General features: G+C 49.4%; 1 protein-coding gene across 1 annotated transcript; it reads left to right on the forward strand.

The window, feature by feature from the left end:
• The first annotated feature begins 506 nt into the window (after window positions 1–506).
• LOC146755531 (uncharacterized) lies at window positions 507–11,113 on the forward strand. The gene is made up of 21 exons (XM_085525427.1): window positions 507–723; window positions 1,754–1,826; window positions 1,954–2,074; window positions 2,260–2,339; window positions 2,545–2,670; window positions 2,941–3,020; window positions 3,289–3,400; window positions 3,711–3,800; window positions 4,041–4,145; window positions 4,329–4,481; window positions 4,639–4,790; window positions 5,059–5,206; window positions 5,372–5,509; window positions 5,629–5,805; window positions 6,062–6,217; window positions 6,369–6,470; window positions 6,588–6,690; window positions 6,929–6,988; window positions 7,255–8,982; window positions 9,065–9,311; window positions 9,951–11,113. Exons 3-19 carry the CDS (start codon window positions 1,972–1,974, stop codon window positions 7,401–7,403), a joined length of 2,034 nt encoding a protein of 677 aa, XP_085381553.1. The 5' UTR covers window positions 507–723; window positions 1,754–1,826; window positions 1,954–1,971; the 3' UTR covers window positions 7,404–8,982; window positions 9,065–9,311; window positions 9,951–11,113.
• Window positions 11,114–18,869: the final 7,756 nt, after the last annotated feature.

Below are 18,869 nucleotides of genomic sequence, written 5' to 3' on the forward strand. Positions count from 1 at the left end.
TGTGGCCTCACCAGTGCTGAGTACAGGGGGACAGTCACCTCTCTGCCCCTGCTGGCGTCACTGTTTCTGATGCAAAATGTATGTAAGTGTCACATGTGTGACATCCTTTTTGATGGAGTTCTGTGACTGGAGTTCAATGGATTTGAGAGCTGTCTTGAAGCCTGTGGGCATCACCCAGGAGTTGGGGTGAGAGGATTAGGCGTAGGAACAGGAACCTCTTTGGTCGTTATTAACTCCCAACTTTTTGGTCAGGATTTGTGTGTTATTTTTATCATTTAAAGAACAGAATCATTGTGCAGCTTGTGAATGAATTGACTCACACCTGCTGATTGGTGCTGTTCTCTACAGGGAGCTGCAATGGAAATGGACACTTGTGGTCCACTGTCCAGCCCTCTCCCGTGTTGGATTTTCTGGGCTTTGAGACACGTCTTCCAGATGCACTTTGTGTTATTTCTGATGTGTGACCTGTTGAGCTCCAGCCCCAAAGGAGGATTCAAGTACTACCACAGCAGTCCATTGGGACTGTAGTATTTCTTGCTAATCAGAATTCGTGTGCACCCGTGTCTTTCGTCTGCACAAAGGATCTTGCAATCATCTCTGTCTGTGTTTCTTTTAGACCCAGAGATGGAGCAGAGAGGAACACAGACTTGGGTGGATCTTCATTCAGGAGCAGGGACACGTCATGCTCATCTGAGGTGTCTGGCTGACAACAAGAGCAGAGAGGTAAGTTTCATAGGGTCGCGTGCCCATTTTATTTTATTTTTAATTCATGATGCATTGAGGCGTTCCCCAGACAAAGTGAGCATTTCTCAACTGGACTTTCTAGAAATGAGCTAGGCAGTGAAAATGGGTTTGAAGCATTCCTAAGAGCCCCGCAAGAGAATGCTGAGAGTTAATCTGGCACCCTCCTTTGGAAACGTCCGTTGTCTGTCAGCTCTTCAGCTGTGCCCTAACACCTCCCATTGCGCTGCCACACCAGGATAGAATTCCAAGCCCACACTGAGTCCTGGAATGTTGTGGTGCCGTGTTGGAATCAGATGTGACCACGTGGTCTTGGCTCCCCGCCTTGTGGGGGGTCATGGTGGACCAGGCTGTTGGCCGTTGGTGATGTCATAAGCGTCTGGAATGAGGGGAGGAGCGGTGCATTCTGTGTTCCCTTGTGGGTGAGCTAGTGGTCGGAGTGGTTGGTTGTCTTGTTGTTCTTGTGCCTTTAGTGCTGTTAGTTAGTGCTTTTAGTTAGTGCCGTTAGTTAGTGTCATTACTTAGAGTCGTTAGTTAGTTAGTGACTTTAGTTAGTTAGTGACTTTAGTTAGTTAGTGACTTTAGTTAGTGACTTTTGTGCCTTTTTCTTCACAACGTCGTGCGCAGCAGCTTGTAGGTAAGCTGAACCAGCATGGGATGGATGGGTGGGCAGTGAGGTGTTGAGAACTGCTGGCTGTCGGAGCTCACAGCACCGTATTGCTTACTCTTGACCATCAGACGTAATTTTCCCTCAGTACACACGTTCCAAAGGGGGTATCTGTAAAGGTGGCACCTGTCCCGTGCTTCTTCCATTGTCTTCTTTGCTCAATTTTGGAAGCATCGTGAAGTTGCTGGGTGGACAGGCATCACGTAGCCTGAGACTCAGCATGTCTTGCAGCAAGTGGATGGGACGGTTGTGCTGTGTGTGTTATTCCATGGATGTCTTAGCCCTGCTCACTGACCTGCTCTTTCTCTCTCCTCTCCTCACCCTCCGCCCACTGCCTCGGTGCAGCTTTTGCTCTCATTCCATCTGAGCAAAGCGACAAGGAACTGCTGCAGATAGCTTGAAGTGATCTCATTGCCAGGTACGTGCCACGTTTTGTCCCTGCACATGGTTTTGCCGCAGGGTATGCGAGGGTAGTTCTGACGAATTGTACCCATACTGTGCTGTGTGAATACAGAAAACAGAAATGTGTTTCCGTTCTGTTCCAGCACGTCACAGCTGCTGTGATGGGCGTCGCGTGCATGGCCGGGGAGGAGAGTGGGGCTCCCCAGGACAGAAGATCTGCAGCGGAGCCCTACCAAGTTATGGAGGTGATGCCTCTGCATGCTGGTGAGTGAGGTTCTAAAGCGGGGTGGGCAGGGCTGGGGCAGCGAGTGCCCCCTGCTCCACACCAGGAACCCTTGTCACGGGCAGACTGTGCCAGGGGAGCGAGCCCAGGGCCGGAGAGGGCAGAGCTCCTTCTGCTCCCGCCTGCCTTTGGCCCCTCTATAGCACTGCTCTCTCTCCTTGCTCAGATGCTGAATTGCTGCCTCTGTCTGATGTGGAACAGGAGGCAGTGGACTTCATCCAAGCCAACACCATCAGCATGGAAATGGTAAGAGCAGCCATCTCCATCGTGGCTATACCTGCATCTCCAGACGGTCCCTCTGGCTCTGCCTTCAGGCTGCAGGAGGGCTGATGGCCGGGCAGAGCTGCTGCTGTCCTGCAGCTGTCCTGTGCTGCTCCACACCCCTCAACGCCTGGTCCCCCTGGCCATGGCTGTCCCCACTCACACTCCTCGGTCTCTGTGTGCTTGCCAGGATCTGGTGCAGAAGCTGCAGTTCCTCAATTCCATTTGTATACTGTGCAGCATGGCTGGACAGACGAGCCTCACACTGAGCCATGATATCTTCTGCTTGCTGAAAAATCAGTGCAAGAAGATTGAGGTGAGGGGACATGGCACCCAGGTAGCTGCACCCTGTGAGAAGGACAGGACAGGGAGAGAGGGAGGCAGGGAAATGATGCACAGACACCCAAGTGCTCCAGATGGGACTCCAGGTGCTGCTGAGAGCTCAGCAGTGGAGGTGGACAGCAGCACCAGTGTGCCAGTGTTTGTCAAGGGCCACTGGGGCGACTCAGGCCCTAGCGGCCGGTGGCAGGTTTGCTGTTGCTGGGTGCTGGCAGCTGCCAGGTGCCATCCTGATTGTGCTTTGCAGGTTCTGTTGCGTGAGGAGCCCATGGAGCAGCTGAGCACCGGCCTGAGATACTGCTGCATGAACACCATTGCTGCCTTGAGGTACCTGCCCAGCCCCTGCTTTTGCCAGCACATCCCCCAGGCACCATCCTGGTAGCCCTGATGCAGCTCCCCACTAAGTCTTGGCCCTCGCCCCAAAGCTGGTGACATCAGGACTGTCCTCTGACACAGAGCAGCCCCGTAGGGGAGGAGGCACCTCCTGGCAGGGCTCCCCATCCCTCTCAGGGAGCCTTGCCCAGGGGAGGACCTGTTCCAGCCCTGCCTCAGCACCCAGGCACCGCTCCTAGCATCAGTGTCTCTCTAATTGCAGCACAGTTAATGCAGTTACAGAGGAAGAAATACTCCATCTCTTCAAGGTGTGCTGCAGCATCGTCTTCTATCTTCCTCCAGCCAGGGCCTTGAACATTTCCCTCTACAACCAGGTATGTACTGGGCAGTCTACTGTTGACCCCATGCCTCTGGGCTGCCGCTTGCATTACTTGTGTCCAGAGATCTGTCAAGATGTTTGTGGGACAAGGTAGCAGCCTTGCTTGCCCTCACCCCTCTCACTCTTGCCTTGGGCTTGGCAAACACCCTGTGTTGTAGCCTGCTCTGAGTGCAGCAGCCTTGCAGGGTGCCCCTGTGCACAGATCTGTGGGTATCCTTCCTTGGCAGCCAGAGGGGTTCACAGCAGTCTACTGGGTATGAAAGGGAACCCTGAAAGACTTCCACAACCCACTGTTCTCTTTACAGACCCTGGAAGCTATGGACGACATGCTGCAGATTGTGCTAGATGTCTGTCCCATTGCCAGTGTCAAGAGTCGGCTGCAGGGAATCTTGGAGGTCTGTCTATTGTGAAGTTCTGCCCCCACAGCTCCCTTCTAGTAGTTTATCCCACTCCATGGAAACGGCACTGGCAGTAGTTGGAGCCAGCAAGGGACCCTGGCGGCAGTAGCCCCATGATGGGCTTGGCTTAAGCTCAGGGGAAGCCTGGATGGATGCTGTGATTCCAGCTAGGAGCTCAGCAGACCTGCAGTGGGCATCAGCAGCTCCCAGGCTAACCAGCAGCTCCTCTCCTCACAGGTGCTGCTGCCTTTCAGCATCTCCAAGACACAGGCTGTGTGTGAGAGGGCTTTGGGGCGCATCTCGAAGCTTAGTGGCTTCATGACCAGCAGTTTCTGGCAGCAGGTAAGGAGACATGAAAATTGTGTACCTGTGAGAAAAGCTGCGGCTCAGGTGTGAACCCTCAGAATGCTTTTGACATGAAGGGAGGGTCTTTATCCTTCCTTTTGCCTGTGCTCATCCTGCTCCAGATGCTATTCTCTCATTCTGTTTAACATGCCTTCCCTCCTTTTTTCCTTCTTACTGCAGCCCCTTGGAAAAAACCTTGCCCCTTCTCAGAGGACAGACATTGCCCTTGTAACCCTGGAGAAGATCATTGGGGACTATGGTTTTGATGAGAAGAAGTGGGCTGAGACTATGCTGGATGTGCTTCGGAGAAACCCTGGCACCTGGCTGATGGATGTAAGCAGAGTGAGGCAACCCTGCCCGCCACAGCTCTTGGGAACTGAAGCCATTTGAAGGCAGCAATGAGCTGTGGGAAGGGCAGTAATAACACAGCCTGGGAGGCAAATGGCTGCAGTCCAGTGGCAGCAGCAGTCTCCCTGTGTTCTCACAACAGGTGCCAGAGATTCTGGGATTCATCCACGCCAACCTGAAGATCCAGAGCACATCAGTTCAGCAGATCCTGCTCTCAGTGCTGGATATGCTGACCGTCCAGTTTCCCAGGGATGTGCTGAGGAGTGTGTTGACCGACCTCCCACAGAATGACAGGTTATCAGCCCAGACAGCCCCACACATTTGTTCCATGTGAAGAGCAGGGCTCAGAAATGGTCTGGCTGCCAGAGCCAAGGAAAGCTGCAGGACATCCCAAGGAGCAGGCCCTCCATCCCACTGTGCTTTCCAGTGCTGGTGGGAAGCTCAGGGCTGCAGCAGCCAATACCAACCATGGCAGCCCAGAGCCCCCCATCAGGCTCCTGCCTGAGCCATGGTGCTGTGGCTAAGGCAGCCCTGCTGACGCAGCATTGCTCTCTGTTTATAGCACTACCCTGGACATACTGAAGAGTGTGCTGACCCTGCTGGAAGCATCCAAGCGGATCTGGGATGAGCTCAGCAGTGTTCTACAGGACCAACAGCTGTGTGAGATATTGAGCATCAGCACAGAGGAGTTGGGCCTCCTTCGCTTGACTGTGAGTTACTGGACAATGCACCGTGCTCTCCTACAGAGCACTGGTAGCTCAGGCTGGGCTGTGTCTCCCTAGTGCCCTGCCTTGAGCTGCCAGAGCAGCCAGGAGCTGCAGGGTGCAGGATGTCCTGCTGCCTCTGCCTGCCTCTCACTGCTGTGTTGGTTTCAGGCGATGCCTCCCACTGAAGAGCTGGTGAAGGAGCTGTGTAAGCCAGCACTGCTCCAGAAGCTTCTGAATGTGGAAAGCCTGCCAGTGCTCTGGCTGGTGCTCAGACGTCTCGTGCTGCTGTCTGATAGACCTGAGACGGTGAGCAGGACCTTGTCAAACGAAGGCCTCATGTTGACAGCCTGGCGCTGGGGCAATGGGCAACACTGTGCCTTGGCATCTGTCCTCCTGATGGAAAGGAAATTGTGTGTTTTGTACAGGCAATTGAAATCCGGGCCCTGCTTCCAGGCGTCATGGAGAACCTGCTGTTTGCCAACACAGCCATTACTGTGAAGGTGCTGAATATCTTCAGGAATGCAATGCACCATCTGGGGAAGAGGCGTGCCAGTCCGTTTGCTCTGGAGCTGGCTGAGAAGATCCTGCCTCTTTTTAATCACGTAAGTCTGTTGTGGGAGGCTGAGCTCTGCGGGTGGGTGCTTGACAGGAGCGTCTTCTCCTTTCTTTCCTTCTCTGGGCTCTCAGGAATGACATGTCCTGTGGGCTCTGTAGCACTGCTGGCCGTGTCCCTGCTAGTGCAGCTTGGTTGTTCTTGGTGATGTCAGGCCCCTGTGCTGGGGCTCAGCCTACACTCATGCTCACCATGGGCAGTGACAGTGTGCTGCTGAGGTCTGAGGTCCTCCTGTTCTCCCTCAGGCATCATCTGAAGTGCGAGAAGGTTCCATCCGCCTCTTCATGGATGTGATGGATGCTGTGCTGTGGTCTCAGAAGGGAAGCATGAAGAAGATCGTGCGCAGGGCCCTGCACCCTCTGCTCTTTCACATGAGTGACGAGACCCTGAGCGTAGCACAGGTACGAATTTCAGAGCTGAGCAGTGTGCAGGCAGTGGTGTGCTGACAGTTCAGCTGTGATGTGCAATTGAGAGCAAGTTCAGCAAGCATTCAGACACTGGGATGTGTGTCTGTGTGTGTGGTGCCATGTCCCTGCATCTGTTGTTCTGCAGGCATCTGGGGAAGCCCTTGTGTCCTGTGCAAAGTTCCTGAAGTGGAAGGAGCTCAAGCAGCAGACCCAGCAGAAGAACACAGTGGGGATCATGAAGTGTTTGGTGAGGACAATCTCACAGCCCCCACCTTTTTGCTGGGGGAAAGGGGATGCTGGAGGAGGGGTTGCAGCAGCAGCTGTGGCTGCTCTGCAAGCCCCATGCTCTTGTTCTCTTCTTCAGCTGCAGCAGGACAGAAAGGGAGTGGAAGGGTACCTGCAGCAGAGCCTGCCATACCTGGAGGATTCTCAGGCCTCCTTGCGATGCGAGGCTGTCAGATTCATTGGTGAGCCCAACCCCTGCGTCCCTCTTTGGGCCCTGCCCTGGCAGGAAGGCACAGCCCTGAAGCCCCCAGGTACAGCCTGCCCATGCCGGTAGCCACAGTGGGTGCCTTGCTCAGGTCCCCCCTCAGGTGCCGTCCCTGCCTGCAGCATGGAAGGGGAAGCAGCTGGGCTGGCGGGGTTGGGGTCTGAGCTTCTGGCAGCATGTTGGGGAGTGGGTGTCTGACAGAGCTCTTTCCCTAGGGCTGATTGGGAAGCACGCCAGGGAGCAGAGTGAGGAGATGCTGAATGAACTCTGCAGTGGTGAGTGAGGGCAGTGCTGTGTGTGTTGGGGCTGGGGGCAGAGCTGGGCAGCATGCAGCTGTGCTTTGCCCTGCTGCAAGGAAATGCTGCAGGGGCAGAGGAGCATTCATGGCAGTCCTGAGCAGTGTCTTCCACTGACCCGTCAGTCTCCTGTGCTCCTCCTGGCCAGGAAAAGGAAGGAGTGGGGCTGGCAAGGCCCAGAGTGGAAGCTGGTGGCTCTCTGTAGACTGGGGGTCCCATCTCTGCTCTGTTTCCTTCTGTTGCAGCCCTTCAGCCTTTGGAAGATGACCCCCATCTGACAGTCTGTTCTATGGCATCTGAGACCATCCAGAAGCTGAGACACCAAAGGCAGAAGGCGGCACCAGCACGGAGAAGGCTCCCAGCACTTTTCCGCTGGTCCTGCGTAGCCTTCTGAGGGATAATTCTTGTTCATTAACGTTGCTAGGACACCTGTACAGCAACGTTGCTGGGACATGTGTTCCTGTCACGCAAGACAGACCCCCTGAACAACAGCGGGAGCCTTGGAGGCAGACATCTTGGAAGAAAGAACAGGAACCAAGCTGGTTAGAACTGGGTCTGTAGTTAGCGATTAATTAAATTGAAAAGCACAATTGAAAGCCTTTGGAAGGAAGATCTGGAGAATATGACCACTAGAGAGCAGCACGTATGCACACAGATGCAGAACTGATCATAATTACACTGACTAAATTGTAACTCCTCATATGAGTTCTTGGAACTTAAACAAGCAAGCAGAAAAGTTGTGGTTTATTCTAGCTTTTGCAAAGCCGGAATGCTGGGCAGCAAAGCTCCTGCTTGCTTATAGTGCTGTGTGCCTGGACATAAGTGTCATGTGGAAAAAGACAAAGAAACACATTTTCTTTGCCTATGTCTTGGAGAGCCAGGAATCCAGAATTCAAGATCTTTGCTTTTGAGTTTGCAATTCAAAACCGGATTAGAAAGGATTCTGCAAACTTTCTTTGATGACATTAGACTCTTCATTAACAACAATACTGTTTCTAATACTACTAATAACAGCAACACAACAACAAAATAATGGAAGATGAAGGAAGACATGGGGACAAGAGTCACTGGAGGAAATTTCTCCTTTGAACTGAATTGGTGTTAGTGTCCCCGTGCACAAGAACCAAGGAGAGAGCAAGCATGTTTTGTACTCTTCAGAATGCAGTGTGGTTCATCTTATTGTCATCCAAATGAGACCGGGATTTCACTGCATTGTTGGAAATGGGAAAACAGTGCCAAAGTTGCATGTTTTGAAGCGGAAAAATAGTAATTTTAAAAACCCACAGCAATAGAGTAGAGAAGATCACCAGCAAAGCCTGTATCACTTGACCTCAGAGTAAAAGCAACAGTCAACCAAAGAAGCGGATGCTGATCCATTTCATGCACTTTTGTAAGGATGTGAAAGCGAGCAGACTTACCTGAAGGTGGTGTAACGTTAGTGGTAAACATCACCAAGCTCCCTCCAAAAGTGGACTTGACCTTTTGTCTCTGCGACCATCTACGTACAGAGGGAGCTACTGGAGAGCTGTGCTCGGATCCTTCAGTTTTCATGTCTCTTACCATCTCTCTTCCAGGAGATCTTGCGAAGAAAGGCTTTTCCTGTGAGGATGAAACACAGATAGGAAATGTTACATCTAGTTTTGCTGTGGGAGTTTACCTCTGTGTGTGACACATTCATTCTTCTGACAGCTGCTAACACTCAGTTTATTAATAAAAATGATACCTTTATTACTTTGTGCCTTGCAGATTAATCTGAATGTAAGAAAATCGGGTTGACTTTGTTTGCTTCGCTCAACACTGGCCACATCAAGATAACAAAGGACATTGTTTTCAAGAATAATTGCAGCTATCTTCCAGTTGGCTTGTGCTTCTGTGTTTCTGAGAAACACCATCTAGCAATTTCTTTTTCTTTTTTTTTTGCACGAGTCCTGGATGCTGGTGTGTGTTGTGCTCTGTTGTTTGCTGACCAGCAGGTGAAAGGACTGTGTTTTGTGTTGGGTGTTGAGTTTTGTCTATCTCAGGGGCCATCCAATTGGATCCATCCTCTTTTTGCAGTGTTTAGGGACAGTTAATTTGCTGTTGCCTGGAGCTATGTGTGAAGTGCAGGACTAGAAGCTGTGATCGCTGAATCTCCTTGGATGAGCCCCAGCTCAGGTTCTCTCACACCAACCAAGAACATTTTTGCCAGCCCTGTTGTATTGCTGCAGCTCAGTGACCCCGACAATCTTCCCATGGAGTGCCGAAGATGGAGGTGGGAGCCTCCTTGCTGAGATCTGCTAGCAAAGCCCTGAGCGGCTCTAAGGTCGGAGCCTGTTGGGTCAGTAACACTGTGTCATGGTTTTGTGCTGTTGCTGTCCATATTCCACATCATAACATCACATGCAGTATGAATCATTAATTGAGGGTATAAATAGTGGAATCATGTACAAAGGAAAAAGGGTTAAAGAGAAAGTAACTTTTTGTTTATAACTGAACAATACGGATTGCTAAGGGAACGTTATATGGTATTAAAGGTGTTTGAATGGGACAAACTGTTCTGATGGTATAAGAAAGTGTAACTGAGGGTATGTGGAAGTGTAATAGAGGGTATGTGGAATTGTGATCGAGGGTATGTGGAAGTGTGGAAGGAGGAAGGCTGAGGGACCTGGTCTAGGTCCTGCTATCCTGGAAAGGCAGCCTGGGGATCTGGCAGTGTGTGTGCCAAGTGGCTCTGTGTGCCTATGGGTGTGTACTGAAGGGCACCCAGAACTGCCACTTCCCCTTGGGACATAGGCTTGGAGCATCAGTTGCTATGTTACTCTCTGAGAAGAGGATTCAGGCCCCAAGTCTTGCGTCCAGCTTGGTGATTTGGATTGACTCTGGGGCAGCAGTGGATGATCTGCAGCCCTGCAGCTGAGTGCATGAGGCTGATTGTGATCTCTGCTCTGCCATGTACCTACAGCAAATCCCAAGAGCACACAAAGATTGGGTCTGTACCCTGGCCTTCATCCCTGGCTGCCCCATGTTGTTGAGTGCGTACCAAGGAGGCGTGATCAAAGTCTGGAACATGGATAACTTCGGCCCAGTTGGGGAGATCAAAGGGCAGCCCCATCAACGCCATCTGCACCAACTCCAAGCACATCTTCACTGCCTCCAGGTGAGCCTCGGGCTTGGTGCTCCCCAGATCCTGCAGGAGGTGAGAGTGCCCTGTGTTGACTTGTCATCCCTGGGCCTGGGTGGGTTTGCACTGAGTGGGGCCAGGAGCCTGGAGGGCGAAGAGGGCAGAGGGGATCTTGCAGCTTTCTGGTCCCTCAGTGCCTTCCTCTCACCTTGCTGTCTTAGTCTGTCCCCTGCCCGCTCTCTGGGATATCCCCATGCAGGGTCCCCTCTTCCCTGGCGCTGGGCATCCCCTGCTGTTCTTGGGGAGCATTTTGGCAGCAAGACTCTGAAATCCACTCTCTTTTGTTTGTGCAGCAGCCGGAGCTGCGCATCTGACCTGGCTCACCCTGAGCTTCCCTGCAAAGATCTCTGAATCCCAACTGCAACGTCTGCTGACCCTCTGCTCTTCCCTGGGTACCCACTTTGCTCTGCAGTGGGGTGGGGAAGGGCTGCAGATGGGTGAGGATGGAGATGGTTGTGCCAGGAGCGGAGTGTGGACGGGTTGGACCCTGATCCTGCACGACTCCCCCACGGCTGCACACCTGAAGGACAATCCTACAGAGAACGATGGTGCATGGCTGGAGCCCTTCAGAAGGCTGAAGGCTCAGCCCAGGAGTGTCAATGAGGACGCAGCCTCTCCAGCTGCCCTGCTCATGTTTCTCTGCTCAGGGGGCCGACAAGGCCCTGGTCTCACACTGGAGCTTTCTTCTACCTCTCCTGTGGTCCCTTGGAGCATCCCCTGCTCCATCCTGCCCTGCCCCGCGCTGGGCTCGTGGGGGAATGTGGGAATACAAGAAAAGCTGTTCAGAGCAGCAGCTGTGGAGCCAGATCAACAGCATGAGAACCAAGGACACCTCTGGAAGGAGAAGAAGGGACTCACGGCTCTGATTGGATATGTTAGAAAAAAAAAAACTTGTGAAGGTTTATAATGGATGTGAGAACTTGTAATAAAGGATTTGGATCATTCACATCTGAGTCCGTGCTTCAAATGCTGCAGGGGAATGGCTGCGTTGAGCCCTGGGAGTGGTATTCTCTCCTTATGCGCTCTCACTTCCCTTTGGTCACTGAAGAAACGACTTTTGAACTCGGACTTAAGGATTTCTCTGCATGATCCCATTGGTGCTGAACTCGGATCTCAGAGGAGCTCCAGGATGTGCCCCATAAAGCACAGACCAATTTCTTTCTGCTTTCTGCAGCCCCGTTTGTTTCGTGTCACCAGTCCTTGTTCAAACCACTGCAGGGTGGGAATTTCTGCACACCTTGAAACAGGAGCATCTCTATTGACTTGATGGAGTCTGTCTTTTATCATTCTGGGGATGGGGGGGGGAAGAAGAAAATGCAGTTTCCATGGCCTGGTGGAGGGCACGATGGCATGCGCAGGGTCACCCTGCCATGGACAGGATGGTGGCTGCTCCTGGGTCACAGCTGAGCCCCGTGCTGTGGGGCTGGGCAGGATGGATCACAGGACCCATGGTTGCCCTGTGACGCACAGCACTTTTACAAAGTAAAAGAATCAATTTCCTTAAATATTGAGCATCCATACATAAATTGCAGCCTAGTGGAATCTTTTCCTATCCAAACAGAATTCTTTATCTATTTCTGTTACATAAGAAAAGCAAATAATTTTTTATCGGTCGACTTTGAAATTCAGGCAAGTGTTCACTTGAAGTGTTATGAAGTGTCAGCTTTTCTAGAGCATTTACTTTTCATGCTCTTAATTTCTCATTATCTTGCCTTATTCTCTTGCCACGTCAGTGTTTTCATTCGATGGCTTCCATGTGACAAGAGCTCTTGCTGTGTGAGCGATACAAATGTAGCTTTAAAAGTGGTACAACTTGCTATTAAGGCAGCTCCCCTCGGGAATTCCTTAAAGCTGCAGTGAGACAAGGGACACAAGAGAAACTTTGCTATGCACAGCAGGCTGAGCCCTCCTGCAGTCCCAGCTATGGAGTGCTCTGCAAAATCTGTCTCTTTTTGCTCCTGATGTGCAGAGGTTTGATCTGCTTTTGCACCAGCAAGAGAGAAGTGGCACCTCACACTTATATTTCTGAATATTCTTGCTGCATTCAGTGGGATGTAAGCAATAAATAAAGAAATAAAATAAAAATATTATTGCTTTGGTTCTCAAAAAAAAAAAAAAAAAGAACAGCCCAGCTTAATTTTGCTCCAGATCCTTCACTGCTTTGTTGCCTTTCACTGGACAAGATTTAGGGCCTCAATATCTTTCTTATAGTGAGGGGTCCAAAACAGAACACTGATAAACAGACCGGTACTGTGATCAATAGAACTTGAGGAAGAAATTCATCTTTCATGAGGAGTTCCTCTTTGAACAGCACCAGGAACTAAGACAGGTGTTTGATTATTTCCTGCTATGAGGCAAAGATGGATCAGCAGATACAGCTGGAATCTATCTCTCTCCTCCCCACTTTATTCCCAACCTTCAGTTCTTTTTGGAAAGGAAATGCTGCAAATCTGGACTTATTTGGGAAATCACCGTGCACACAATGAAGTGAGAAAGCACCGTGCACATGAACAAGGCAAGATCCTGGATCAAGCTTTCAGTGGAAGGGAAATGCCTGAAAGGATTGAGCAAAGTCCTGGCGAAAAATACCTGGGGTTCCTGTTGGTGGGAAGCTGAACATGAGCCAGCAGTGTGCTCTCACAGCACAGAAAGTTAACCATATCCTGGGCTGCATCAAAAGAAGCACGGCCAGCAGGGCAAAGGAGGCGATCCTGCCCCTCTACTCTGTGCTGATGAGGCCTCATCTGGAGTACTGCATCCAGATGCAGAGTCCTCAGTACAGGAGAGACATGGACCTGTTGGAGCATGTACAGGTCACTGATACATGCCATAGAACTGATTCAAGGGCTGGAACACCTCTCCTATGAGGACAGGCTGAAAGAGCTGGGACTGTTCAGCCTGGAGTACAAAAGGCTCCACGGTGACCTGAGAGCAGCCATGAAATCCTTAACAGGGGAAAGGAGAAAGAAATACAAATAAAAGAGATTTCCATTAGGATATTTAGCAACACAGTCAGTAAGGGAAGTCAGTAAGGCACAGATGATTTGCTACATACTACCAGAAGAAGAAATAAATATTACAATTCAATGGTAAATTCAGTTGTATTCACTTTTACTTCTTCATAGACTAAGATCTGAATACATAGAAAACCAAGAGAAAATTTATTACAGGGATTATAGCTCTTTCATTAAAAATGTCTGAAACTTAATAAAGAAAGTCAGCCAGGGATGGATTTATTGACCATATCAAATATGACCCCTGACTTCAATTCTTTGTGTTGCTTTTTACAAGGAAATGTTCTCTTGGCAGTGGGGTCAGCATATTTGGTGTTGAAAGATGCTGTAGAGCAAGGACTGACTCCACTCAGACATCAGGATGCCCAGGACAAGTAGGGTTCCCAAAAGGAGAAACTACAAGCTGCCATCAACATCTCAAAGTAAAATCTCTTGGAGAAGGCAGGTTTGTGCAGAGCCAGAAAGATCATGAGGCTGCAAACACTTTCAAAGCATATTATGGTAAAAGCGAAGTTCTCCAGCACATGTAGATACCAGGAGGAGAGAGAAGGGGGTCCATGCACTGTCACTGTCTTTCCTCTGATATTCTATATAGTTCCATAGCAAATTAAATTCTTTGGCAGGTGAATTGCTGTAATAACAGAAGTAAAATAATAAAAAAAGCCATCGCCTGGGCACAATGAGGCACACTGAGAAACAGTGAAGGGACAAGGAGAGACCTCAGCTTCCTCTGTTGTGGGTCTTCAAAGTGCACCTGCAGCAGTCAGCTATTTTCCCTTATTATCTGGCTCTTTTCAAGATTTTCTTTGTGATACTGTTTTTATTTTTTTATTATTTTTATTTTTCTGTTTCCTAAGAGTCTCTACATGTTGTAGGTACTTCCCTCATCCAAAATTTCCTTTCTTCTTACGATAAAAGAATACAGATTATTCCCTCAATAATGGGAAAGGACAAATAGAAGCTGCTTCACCCCATCTGAGGTCAGGCTGTTTCCACACATAGGAAAATTGCAGGTAAGTGGAGGGGATTTTATCTAAGTGTAGGAACCAGGGGTGAAAATGTTGATTTTCTCCTCTATGAGAAGGGCAGAGCCAGCCATGCACACCCACAGAGCACAGAGCTTTTCATTGCTTCTTCATTTTTAAGTAAAATCATAGGGAAACTGTCAGACAATCAATGTGCAGAAGTGGTACAATCTCTTGAAAAGCCACTTACAGATCTGCAAAACTTGCAAATAACAATTTTCTGTTTATCCAATTGTTTTCCCATCTCCAGATAAGACCCCGTGCTCTGATCCATTTTTTGTGCGTGCATCAACAGATTTACAAAAAGAAACAAGTCAGCAACTGGCAATTTATTCAAGGTGTTGAAAGTATCAGACAGTTGGTAGATTAGAAAGCAAACTGATTCCTCCAGAATTTCTTGTGGGACTCTCAGGAAATGGGATCCAGTAGGAGCTGGTCTGAAGTGGGGACTACTCCATTTCTAAGGAACTGTACATCAATGAGGAACTAGTTCAATGCTTTCTCAATCGAAGAAAAACCTGACTTCAGTACACGTCTGACCAAATGCCCAAGCTGTACAAACCTAAGTCAAGGTGTGAATGCAACTCTCTGAAAGGAAATTTTGTCATTTATTTCATTTATTTCATTAGTAAACATGGAAGTTTGGTGGCCCTTCCAGGCAGGGGGGCTGGAGCTTCATGATCCTTGGGGTCCCTTCCAACCCGGGTCATTCTGTGATTCTGTGATTCATTTCTCTGCATTGACAAGACTATCTTCCTTGTGTAAGCAGAAAGAAGAGCTGCTGGAGAGGAGCTCTGCTGAGAGGGACCTGGGCGTCCTGGTGGACGACAGATTGACCATGAGCCAGCAGTGTGCCCTTGTAGCCAAAAAAGCCAGGGGTGGGTAAAAGATCTAACACACATCTCTATGATGGGGGTGGCCCAATCACAAGCAGTGCTGCGCTCAGTTGTTCTGCTTGCCTGCTCCTCGAGGAGTTAGGAGAAATCTATGCCTGTTGCGTGTTCGAGTGCGTGTGCAATGCCATGTGGAGGGCTTATCGCAATAAAGATTGGCGGATTTGCTGCGTAGACCGGTCAGAACTCAGATCTGCGTTGTGCTTCCTGCGGCACCAAACGCCCAACAGTGGCAGTTCCGAGTATTGGCCAGCAGGTGGCAGCAGAGACCACGGAAAGAACGTCTGCGGGACAGACCCTGGGGATCCATTCTCTTTTGATTATAGGGGAAATATATTGAAAGCTTCAGATTTCATTAATCTTTGTGGGAATCATATAATGTGCAACTCAAATCTACCTCTTCGTGCAGTGACTGCCTGTAAATTTGCTAGAGCCTGATATAATATGGCCTTGTGCTTTCCGCTAAATCACCTTCATTTCATTTTCATTAAATCTGCTTGGTAGTCAGATTTTGGTGTGTGGATATTTTAAAACAATCTAACTGACATTGGCAAAAAATTAAAAATAATAAAAAAATGCACGACAGCATCAATTGTATCAATTTTTATAGATAAGATAAAGAAGAGCAGTTTCCCTTAGTTTTCTGTGCCTCGTTACTTTCTTACCCTCTCCCCTTGTGTGAGAAACTCTCAAAGTCAAAGATTTCTAGTTAGGCAAAGATGGCAGCGATAGCAGCAGTGCTTATTCATTATTGCAATACTGCGCACACATCCCCTGTTGGCAAGGGAGAAACTGCACACCAGTCAGTGAAATCAATTCTGTTCTATGCCCTAAACCCAATGCAGGTGATGCTCTCATGGCTCTCATTGGTTGAGCATCTCAGGCTCACAGTCTCCTCCAGACTGTTGCTAGGATTCATTTCCATAGAAGGTCAATTACCAACCTCTTGTTTTTAGGTCTGCCTTGTACTTTTCTGCGGAGAGAGAAGGGCAATGTTTCCAACAGTCAGTACATTCATTCTGTGCTGTGCTGGGCTCTACCCACCCTGTGTATTTATCTTGTGCTTGTCTCAATTCTACCCATGTCAGAATGCCCCCAGTCTGAACTTAACTCTGTTCAGCAACTTTCTTGATGGAAAAACTACTTATACAGCTGTTTTACAAGAGGGTTATACATTCAGTTAGGGCCTACACTATGTACTGAAAATACTGGAAACTTCCACTGCAAAAACACAATCTACCTCTCCCATCTGTGCAGCCTTGCAGACCCAGAGCACGCCAGGTTATTTCTGCTTTCATAGCATTTGCATGCTGTAGGGTGAGCAAAAGGTTCTGCTGCTTGATTCTTCTGCAAGAGCTGCCTACCGGCAAATGGTTGCAGGGATGGAGGATGTGACAGAAAGCATTTGTCTCCACAAGAGCAGAGTTACATTCAGTGCAGAGTGTGAGAGTCAGGTTGGTGTGGAAAAGCACTGACACGCTGGGGATGATGCAGTGCTCACATGTCTAACACTCACAGACATTACTGTCAGAAGGATGGTGCTGTGTTGTGCTTCTACCTTTGGCAGCCCCTGGAGAATTGCTGTGGCACACAGAACACCTTTGTATTGCACTGACTGCTGCCATGCAGCATGGATTTAACACACCAAATCCAGAGGAGCATGACTGCATCTAACTGCCCTGAGAAAAACTACTGTAGCTGAAGAGATGAGGAGGCAGCTGCTCATCTGCAGAACAAGCAGCACTGCCAGACACTGGGCCAGGTGAGCACCTCCTGCTGCAGCGTGATGATGACAGGGCTGGAGATGATCTGCAAAGCCAGCTTCAAAGTGGGAGACATGAGTCAACATGGCAGGAGGACAGAGGTGTTAGGGAGCAGCCAAGGCATCAAAGAGTATCAAAAGGCTTTGAAAGGTATCACAAAGCGACAGCCAGGAAGACTGGGATTATCATGAGCAGCAACCTGGATGCTAGAGATTATTTGCTCCCATACAAAATGCTGCAGACATCCTAAAGCCAGGCAAAATGGGAACCCAGAGCTCTGCCTGCACGAACCCCACAGCCATAGCATTGCAAGCTGAGCTGCCTTGCTGTTTGTTGCATTCATCCCAATCCCTGTGAATGAAGACTCGGAATGCAGCCAAGGCGATGATTGAGCATGAGAGTGACTTTATTCAATAAAAGACAGGAGGACTTGAGAGGTCAAGGGTGAAGATAGGACTCCTCTTGTCAAGATGTGAGTGGCTCAGAGCTGGTGCTGCTGCCTGGTGCCTGGGACTGGCAGCCTGACTCTAAGTCCCCATCTAAGATGCTCAGCTTCACCTCACTGATGCTGCCCTGCTCCTGCATGGTGGTGCTGCTGTTGGGGCACTCGGGCTGTGCTTGGGATGGGCAGCACTGCAAAGGCGCTGGGTCACAATCCAGGCAGGTGACTGTGGTGTCTGGCAGGCTCAGGTCAGGAGCTTCAGCAGAGCCAGGAGATATGAGAGCATGAACGTGGATGAGCCCCTTGTGTCCATCACTGTTACCATGTGGAAGGCTGTCATCCGAATTGCAGCGATTTGTGCTTAATAAGAACTCTCCATTGATGGAAACACACTGCACATCACTACTTGGTTTGGATCTTTGGGGTTGACAAGGGCTCGAATTATCTAGGAAGGCACAGAAACACAAGGGTTAGTGTCAAACGTTTGCAAGTTGAATCATGCAAGAGGTTGCTGATACTTGGTAATAGAGTGGCGGCAGGACGAAGCAAATAAGCTTGAAGCAACAGAGCCACTGTCTTGAAAGTGATCCTCGTGCAGGTCCATAAGTTTTGACTCTGCCTGGACTTCATATGGGGTAGTATGACATCACAAAGGGGTGATATGATGTCACAAAGGGGCATTATGATGTCACAAATAAGCATTATGATGTCACAAAGGGGCATTATGATGTAACAAAGGGGCATTATGATGTCAAAAAGGGGCATTATGACATCACAAATAAGCATTATGACGTCACAAAGGGGTATTATGACGTCACAAAGGATAGTTATGATGTCACGAAGAGGCATTATGACATCACAAAGGGGTATTGTGACGTCATAAAGGGGCATTGTGATATCACAAAGGAGCATTATGACATCACAAAGGGCATTATGACATCACAAAGAAGCATTATGATGTCACAAAGGGGCATTGTGACGTCACAAAGGGGAGACATTATGTCATCACAAAGGGGCATTGTGATATCACAAAGGAGCATTATGACATCACAAAGAAGCATTGTGATGTCACAAAGAAGCATTATGATGTCACAAAGGGGCATTGTGACGCCACAAAGGGGCATTGTGATGTCACAACGGGGCATTATGATGTCACAAAGGGGCATTATGACGTCACAAAGGAGCATTATGATGTCACAAAGGAGCATTATGACGTCACAAAGGGATGTTACCATCACCCTGCGCCCAACTTCTCTCTCCCTCCTATTGGCTCCCTCTCCCACCAATCCCCGATCTCCCCTCCCCTTAGGCATTGAATTCTCTTCTCACTACCTCCTCCCAGTCCTCCCCTAGGAACAGAAACCATTCAGATTCTACAGCAAACTACAGCATCTGCACTGCAAGAGCTCACTGAACCACCTGCAACAGTGAAACATGGTTTTGGAGAGTGGGTTTGAAAACACACCTTTAGACAGCTGTCTCCCTGTAGCCAAAAGGAAACCAAGCAGCCAAAGAAGAGTCCAGCCTGAAACATGCCCATGCTACTAGCCCAGGTTTTTCACA

The sequence above is a fragment of the Coturnix japonica genome, chromosome 32, assembly GCF_054131305.1.
Source record: "Coturnix japonica strain WE chromosome 32, WE-NBRP24, whole genome shotgun sequence".
Classification (NCBI taxonomy): Eukaryota; Metazoa; Chordata; class Aves; order Galliformes; family Phasianidae; genus Coturnix; species Coturnix japonica.

What these genes read in the sequence shown, in the direction of transcription:
- LOC146755531 (XM_085525427.1), top strand. Translation starts at nt 1,972, where the DNA reads ATGGGCGTCGCGTGCATGGCCGGGGAGGAGAGTGGGGCTCCCCAGGAC. An exon ending in CCAGCAGTTTCTGGCAGCAG is followed by an intron (nt 4,146 to 4,328) that starts GTAAGGAGACAT and finishes TTCTTACTGCAG; the next exon opens with CCCCTTGGAAAAAACCTTGC. An exon ending in GCTGAATGAACTCTGCAGTG is followed by an intron (nt 6,989 to 7,254) that starts GTGAGTGAGGGC and finishes CTTCTGTTGCAG; the next exon opens with CCCTTCAGCCTTTGGAAGAT.